The sequence below is a fragment of the Prunus avium genome, chromosome 5, assembly GCF_965620075.1.
Source record: "Prunus avium chromosome 5, drPruAviu1.hap1.1, whole genome shotgun sequence".
Taxonomy (NCBI): domain Eukaryota; kingdom Viridiplantae; phylum Streptophyta; class Magnoliopsida; order Rosales; family Rosaceae; genus Prunus; species Prunus avium.
In genome coordinates, this window is record NC_142288.1 from 18,646,140 (window position 1) to 18,655,174 (window position 9,035).

Sequence of the window (9,035 nt, forward strand, 5' to 3'; positions counted from 1 at the left end):
ATAACGTTGCATAAAGCGATAAATTATAATTCAAGACATGAATAAAATAAGAGAAACTCGAGTTGAAAATTTGAAACCAATTTGTTTCTGGAACCGAAAAAAGACAACGAGGGGAAAGCAAATTCTCCGGAAGTTGGCTTTTACTTGCTTGCACGTTAATGTCAATTGTTTTTGTCTCTAGAATCTTAAAATATATTAAAGGCATCCAATTAAACAGCAGAGCTTAACGAAAGATTAGAGCCTGAGATGACTAAATCTTATGTTGATTAACTTTGTCTTTAACCGCTTGACCTTGTCTAGATTTTGGTAATGATTCCACTAAGCGATTATATTAATGTTAACGATTTTATTTTAACTCTAAAGATACACTTTTGTGAAGCATCCAGGAAATCAACCACTACTTAAACCCAAACCAAAATCCTCTAACATTGAGTAGAAAACGTCAAAGTGATAAAGCTTAGAATTACATATACATATACATATATATATGTATTATGATCGTACTTGGATCGTATAATCCCAATATAAGTTCTCGTCGTGTGAAAGAGCTCACACAAAAGAAAAGCAATAATACTAGTGGCATCAATTGATGTGACAATTTCTTATTTGTTGAAATATTGTAAATAAGTTTTTCTTTCTATTTCTCGTCATGTGAAAGAGCTACACGAAAGAAAAGCAATAATACTAGCGACATCAACTGTCGATATGACAATTTCGTATTTGCTTAGTGTCTAAAATTTGGTGTAATAAAGTTTTTCTTTCCTATTTTACTAGTTCTCGAAAAAAGTATAACGATGGATAGTTTAGAATCAGAATAGGTCGAATCCAAGAATAAATCAACGGAAAATGCTATTTACTTTGGAAGAATAAGAATAAACTTCTAGAAAGTGTAAGAGTTTAATGCTTCATACTAATTTTGAGGAGTTATTCTGAGATAAAACAAATCAATTACTTGAAATGAAAGAATGAAAGTGAGATTAATGATCCAACGGTGGAGATCAAGTAAAAGAGTTATTACGTAACATAACGCAGAAGCTTGTAATGGATAGAACGGGACCCGCACTACAAGAAAAAGTAAGAGGATGCTTCGTCTCTCTGTCATCGAACCTTCAGCATGGAAGTCATCTCCCTCTTTTCCCTTCTCTATATATATAGAAACCCCTCCTCATCTTCCATTTCACTCCCAACTTCCACTATCAACAAAATTCAAAAACAAGAATCCCTCTCTCTTCTCTCTCTCTCTCTCTCTTCTTCTCTCAGATATTTCTTCTGTAAAAACAAGAAAATTTGATAATATTGCTTGTTTTCAATGGCTTTGAGCTCAGACATGGCGGGTTTTGATCAGGTCTCGGCGCTCGAACTCATCAAGAACCATCTTCTCGGTGAGTTCTCGCCCGCAGCCAAGAGCTCCGTCACTGAGCTAAGCGACTCTGCTTCCAGCTTCCCCCAAAATCAATGGAGCCCCGACGCCAATTCGGACCTTTCCAGGTCTCAATCTGACTCGCTTTGCTCCAAATCCTCTTCCACTTTCGATTCTTCGATCGAAATCTCCGACTACTTGAATTCTAATGAGATCTTCGAGTTCGAGTTTAATTCCACCGATTTTCTCGATTTCGAAGCCAAACCTCAAGTCATCGACCTCACCACCCCCAAATCCGGCGATTTGAGGTCCCAAAATTCCTTCGAATTTGAATCCAAGCCTCAAATCAGTGATGATTTCTTTGAATTCGAACAAAAGCCCCAGATCTTGAACAAAACAGCTCCGAAACCGGCCAACCCGACCCGGAAACCAGCGCTCACAGTCTCCCTCCCGAATAAAACCGAGTGGATCCATTTCGCAAGCTCTGACCGGGCCGCGAAGGTGCCGGTTCAGAAGTCGAGTTCGAATGAGGAGAAGAAGAAGCACTACCGCGGGGTCCGCCAAAGGCCGTGGGGCAAGTATGCGGCGGAGATCCGGGACCCGAACCGGAGAGGCTCCCGGGTCTGGCTCGGGACCTTCGACACGGCGATCGAGGCCGCCAAGGCCTATGACCGGGCGGCGTTCAAGCTGCGCGGCTCCAAAGCCATCCTCAACTTCCCGCTCGAAGCCGGCAAGGCCGAGCCGGTCGCTGCTGTCGAGAGAAAACGACGTCGTGAGGAGGACAAAGAAGAAGTGAAGGCGGTGGCTGTGAAGAAGGAGCGGTTGACGGAGGCGCCAGAGGCCGTTGGGTTTACAAGGGATATGCCCTTGACGCCGTCAAGTTTGACGGCGTTTTGGGACTCTGAGTCGTTCGAAGATGTGAAGGGGATATTTAACGTTCCGCCGTTGTCGCCGTTATCTCCACACCCAGCGATGGGTTATCCACAACTTATGGTCGTGTGAAGGATTTTTAACATCGAATCTTTATTGACGACGTGATGTGTTATTATTATTAGATTAGAAGCTGGGTTTTTTTTATTTCTTTAAATTAAAAAAATTGCAAAAAAAAAAGTATATAAAGCCCCGTATATAATATCATTGATATATATATACGTGAGACTTTCTGGTAATGGAAAGAGGATTTGGTTGATTAAAATTTTTTGTTCTCGGCGATTGGTTTGATACTTTTGTCACTTTTATGTATTTATGATGAGAGATTTGATAATGTAGTTTGTGAAAATACATTCAATTATGACATTTTGTAAATAATAAAAAAATCATTATGAACTCAATTGAGTGTTTAAAAAATGACAATGTTATCTACACATGAGGGTTCGGGTACATAATCAACTGAATCTCGTATGTAGAGATGATCGCCTAATCCTTTGAATCTTAATCTGAATCGTTGAGTACTTCTATCTGAGTTATAGACAGCCTCATATTTAGGTTCAAAGTTAGACAAATTCTATATAGAGGAGCAGTACAATCTTTTTTTCTTTTAATTTCTTAAAAGAAATAATAATTTCCATTGAAGAACTCAAAGCAAACACCATTTTCCTCTGTCAACAAAAAACACTTTGTGGTATATTACTACGATCTGCTTTTCTAGCTAGGACTTTTGTTATATGTTTGTTTTCAAACACTCGTAACTTTTTGAACTTTGACTTAGATTAAACAAAAATAATTTAAAACGTTTCTTTGAACTCGGTCATTAAATGATGGAGTTGAAGATGATACATCAATATTCTATTCATTAGAAATAATTAAGATTTGAAATACTAATTTGGATTTGTTTTCACATAATCTAGCATGTGTTTTTAAGTCAATGATCTAGCATTGCTGTTTTAACATCTGAAGAAGTTGACGTTTTCATTAATTTTACGGGAGTTTCACCAAAATACCCAAAATAGGGGCTGAAATTATAAAAATACCCAACACCTAAAACACTTTATAAACATACCCAAAACTCATCATTACACACACTCAAAACTCATTTATAAACATACCCAAAACCCATCATTACACACATACCCAAAACCCATTTTGGGTATGTTTCTATGTTTAAATAGTGCTTGGGTATTACATGTCTAGGATTGGGTATTTTTATAAATATCTATAATTTTAATTCTGATATTGGTAGAAGGGCATAGCTGGAAGGACCTGAAATAATATTTTCTAATTTTTTTTTTATGAGTATAATATTTTCTTATTGATGCCTGTAAATTTATGTTGGTAACTTAACTTGTTAGTGCCCATTTGACATTACTTATTTGGGGTGATAAGTGATTTTAAAAAAAATTTGGGAAGCCAAGCTCCTGTGGTAAACTATGAGAAGATCACTTATTGTTAAAAATTGATATGAGAGAAAGCTATAAGGGAAAACAGCTAATGAGATGCTTTTATTTTCTGATTATGCAGGAATCAATTTTGAAGAGGCGTTGGGTTGAATGATTATGCAGCAATCATTTTCTAATTATGCGGGAATTAGTACTAACAACACTTTTAACAAAAAGTTTACCGAACGCCAAACTGCTTTCTTTCACAGCAAATCTGACAACGATTATTTTCACAGCATAGCAATGCCAAACTAGCCTTTATCGATACAAAACAAAAGTGGAATTGGTATTCGATGTCTTGCCGATGCTCTTACTGATACTGTTAAAATATATTTAATGAAGTTTATCTTCGATAATAAAAAAAAAAGTTATTAGAGTATGCGACACATAACACAATCATAATAAATCTTAGGAAATAAGATTTTGGCTTTTCTATGGGACACCATCTAGCTAGAATATTTGATCAGTTGAGGGAATCACGCTACAAAATATTGCTGATTACACATGAAGGATAGTAAATAAATGTCCTCGGTAAGTACGTGTCAATGTCAATGTCCAAACCAAGTACAACGTACTATAGAGTCCTTTTTCAGACATACATCATTTCCATTTCTGTGTTGAATTGGTAATGTCAAGATGAAAATAGTGTTATAAACTAACTTTTGATCTAGTGGTATTCGGCAGTTAAGTATTATATTCGACTCGCTTCAATGCGAGTACGATAATAAAGTAAATAAACAATTAAGGAGGAGTTGACAAATCACAGTTGATAAAAATGAAGTTTGACATCATAAAACTTCAAAAATCTCTTCAAGTAAATTATATCCCAACAATTCGTTTCACATATAAGCCGTCATTTAACTAATGCTTTGATTTGATGCTTCAACGATAAAATTAAGAGCACGTGTCTGAAATACGTACGAGTTAAAAACTGGCATATCATTCGATGTATTGACCAAGATTATAACCAGCCTATACAGACCGCTACCCAATTGACTTGAAATTGTCTCTGTCTTGTGTGTTCAGATTTCAACTGATTATAGTTTGAATGGTCAAAAAACTCCACATTTCTATATGATTTGATCATGAACTTACGTGATTTGTGAAAAGCTTTATATAAAAAAAAGGCTTTTGTAAGGTTTTCTTTTGGGTGCAGTCACATGTCAAAGCAGTAGTGAAATTCAACGATAAATTATATAATTATGTTACTCATTTCAATCAACGGTTTACTGTTATTTTGTAGGCGAGAGATTGTAGCAGGTGGCATTTCTCTTTTGTGAAATGTATGACCTGGTGTTGCCATTTCCCCCCAGTAAAATCTTTGACCTAGTGTAAGTTATACATGCAAACTCAATCCATAATTAATAGTTGTTCTTGGTCTACTGTCTGTGTCATCCAAGCGGTCGCAACTGTGGATTCAACACCAGCAGTGAGTTTACTTTTCCTCCCAATTTTGAAACATTAGATCAAATTCTGACTATTCAAACAATTAAACTCGTGGGTCGGGTTTGAGGTGGACCACAAAAACCTTTGAAATTTTGAAAATTAGCACTCACCTTTGACCGCCAAAAAACAGTCAAAGATGAAAGAGAGAAGAAGACAGTGATGATGAGCACGTAGCATATTTATAGATATATTTGCTAACTTCACTCTTACTATTACTGAATATATTGGATTAATTTGAAGGAGAGCAGTTTGTTATTTGGTCATGGAGTCGCTCTGTTGAATAATAATTGGTAGGTTGTTGTTGTGTTGTGTGGCTCTGCAACTCGTACGTGGAGCTGTAGCATTTTATTACCAGCACCACTTGTCACCAGAAAAAAGGAAAAAAAATCATGTACAAACAAAGTCCCAGTGGGTCTTTCACCGACGACTAATTCATCCATCCATCCATATCTGTGTTGTCTGGTTTTGCAGGGTTCAACTCCTTCTGTACTACTCGAATGGTATAAAGAGATTTGTTCCAACTTGCATATAGTGTTGACTAGTGTGTTGTCTGCTAGGGTTGAGGTGGGTCATTGTGTCGTGCGCCTTGCAACAGCTACACCTACATGGAAAACTCTTCGCAATTTTTCTTTTTCTTTTTCTTTTTTGTAACTTGGCGGTCCACTTTAAATACCCAATGACATCACAAGGGGCTTGTAACTTAGCTGATTAAGAACGTTCATTCATAAACGTGAAATTCTATGTTTGAATCTCCCTCTCAAATTTACGAAATCTATCACAACCGCACTTGCAAAAATGCATAATTACCTAAGTTAATCAAATGGTGTAAAGAGATGTGTTCCAACTTGCATATAGCGTTAACTAGTGTGTTGTCTGCTAGGGTTGAGGTGGGTCATTGTGTCGTGCGCCTTGCAACAGCTACACCTACATGGAAAACTCTTCGCAATTTTTCTTTTTCTTTTTCTTTTTTGTAACTTGGCGGTCCACTTTAAATACCCAATGACATCACAAGGGGCTTGTAACTTAGCTGATTAAGAACGTTCATTCATAAACGTGAAATTCTATGTTTGAATCTCCCTCTCAAATTTACGAAATCTATCACAACCGCACTTGCAAAAATGCATAATTACCTAAGTTAGTAATACTAAAATGAAGGTGTTATAATCAGTCGTACATATAGGACATAAATTTCTTTCCGTACTAAAACTATTGTAAAAGCATATGTGAGTTAGGCTAATTTGCCATGATAGTGAGTTTGCCCTCTTTACACTCAAGTTGGAATCCCTCTCTCTGCAAATTAGATTAATTTAAAGTAATTTAGTGCTTAAAGTACCTAATTCTAAAGTGGTTTATGTAAGCCTTCCCCTGTGACCAAGGCATAAATAATTCCCTTACATCTTGCTCAACAAGTACCAATGCACATAATTACCATATTTGAAGTTGTTTAAATTCAAGAGTTGATGATACACAAATGTCAGTGGCTTATGCAGCCTAAACCTTTTTATTATATAGCTGTTTTGAATTTTTCTCAAAACAATGAAGAAAAAAATGGATATATACATGTTATTATATATAATCAACCGATGATGATCCGATGGAGGCACATGGAGGGAGATGGTTTCTATATTATTACAGGTTGTGCACGGCTTCAAAGCCCCTTGACTTCACAAGTTGAAACTTCAAAGTTTGGTTGGTGGCAAACAGGTATCTTAAATTAATTATATATATATATATAGAGTCCCTTTTTATTGAGAAATTTCTTAAATAATTTTATTTGAAGGACACCCTTTAGGATACTCTACAATTTTTTTTTTCGACCATCAAAATCATCTATTTTTTAAGTCTACATTCATAGATCATCCTTGCAAAAAATTAGACAAATTAGAAACCGTTTCGACATTCAATTGTATCCTGCAAAATAAATGAACATGGTGCTTCTTCAAGAAAGTACTAAAATTTTAATAACACAATTGAGTGGTCAAACAATATTGGATTCAAATGATTTTTTGTAAAGATGATCTTTAAATGATTATCTAAAACATAAACGGTTTGGAGTACTGAAATACAATGCAGAACATGCCCTACACTCGCAATCATAGATAATTAATACAAAACTGAGAATTTCCAATTCCCAAATTTGGGAAAGTGCAAATGAAGCACAATATGAAGATATCAAAAGCTTGATTTTAGGCGAATAGTTTAAGTCCATTATTCAAGGTTGTGAAGAAGAAGAGGAATTAAAGCAGTAAGTTCTTAATTAATTTATACATAGTGCTTATGTTTTAATTCTAAGTATAAATTAGAAGCTTAACCTCACAAGTCAAAGTCATTGCATTCCTTGTTTCATAGACAATTAGTTTCTCATCCCCAATGACTTATATTTTGTTTGTTGCTTTGTATATGACTATGCATGATGTAAGATAACAATATGTTGAACATGATATTTAATGTTGTTGAACATGATATTTAATGTTGTCGTGTAGTTTGGGAATGTATCCCTCAAAGACTCTAACATGTGTGCCAAATGAATTATAATTCTATAGATATATTTTTTTTTTGTCAAAGACTTGACATGTTAATTTTTTTTTATACAGAGATGTTTATATAATTTAATCAAGGGGCCAAGATAATCACAATAAAGTTATACCACCATAATGAGCTAGTCATAACTAAATATTGAATTTGATATATATATATATATATTGTTCTTGTCGTCCATGTGAATTTAGCCTGAGACATCCTCCAATCAAGTGAAGACAAATACCATAAGATCAAAGTCTTAGTTCTCTAATATGTTACTTTATTTGAAAGATTTGGTATTGTTCTACATATTTCACAATCATTTGATACAAATATATACAAAATGCTGCATCAACTATTTGCTAGACAATAAGAGTGATTGACAATTATACAAATCTAGCAAGATTGTCCTTCATTGTCAAGTAAGTGACCCGCTTGATTGTGTGTTTGATTAAGGGAATCTACATATTTCCTCTGTGAATTATGTGGTATGTCATCCCCTAGCAAGCTCAGGGACCCAGTGTGGATGAGATTGGACTTCAAAAATAAAAACTGATCAAGAGGCAAACCTTTGGTAAAAATATAAGCAACCTGTAAATGACTTGGAATGTAACAAACATTTAGAGTTCCAGCAACCACAAGCTCCCTAACATAATGAAAATCCACCTCTAAATACTTGGTTCTGGCTTGAAACATTGGGGTTAGAAGTGAGAGCAAGAGAGTTTTGGTTGTGGTTCGACCAAAATTTGCATTTGTACCCATTTATAGTCAAAATATGTGATCAAGAAGATTTCAAGGAAATTACTTGTTGTGCATGCCCAAGAGAGGAAATCTAAGAAATTTTGTAGATATTGTCGTGAATTTTAGAGATAATTCTGATAGAAATTATCTGTGATTTGCTTAGGATTTATTGCAACATCAAATTTGGAAGGAATTGTCATAGTTTCATAAATACAATACATAGATATTTTTTGGAAATATTTTTGGTCACCACTTTAACTGAAATGTATGCTCACCACTCTTTTTAATACTTGACACGTGTCCAAAGGTATAACCATGGTTAACTTTTTACTTTGATTTATGTAACTATGGTTATGCTTATGGGCACGTGTTAAGTATTGGGAAGGGTGGTAAGCATATACCTTAGGTTAAAGTTGTGAGCAAATATGCGCATAGAAGGTACAAACCACATGAGGCAAGGATCTTTGTGTGTATCAATTAGCCATATTTGTGGCTCAATATTCAAGAAGTAAAGATGGCACAAGGCACTCGAGAGAAAATAAAGATATTTTCAAGAGATATGATGTGCTTGGAAAATAATTCTCCAATTTGGT

General features: G+C 35.2%; 1 protein-coding gene across 1 annotated transcript; it reads left to right on the forward strand.

The window, feature by feature from the left end:
* The first annotated feature begins 1,165 nt into the window (after nt 1–1,165).
* On the forward strand, nt 1,166–2,581 carry LOC110756458 (ethylene-responsive transcription factor 5-like). The gene has a single exon (XM_021957897.2). It carries the CDS (start codon nt 1,310–1,312, stop codon nt 2,360–2,362), a length of 1,053 nt encoding a protein of 350 aa, XP_021813589.1. The 5' UTR covers nt 1,166–1,309; the 3' UTR covers nt 2,363–2,581.
* The last annotated feature ends 6,454 nt before the right edge of the window (nt 2,582–9,035 follow it).

What these genes read in the sequence shown, in the direction of transcription:
- LOC110756458 (XM_021957897.2), top strand. Translation starts at nt 1,310, where the DNA reads ATGGCTTTGAGCTCAGACATGGCGGGTTTTGATCAGGTCTCGGCGCTC.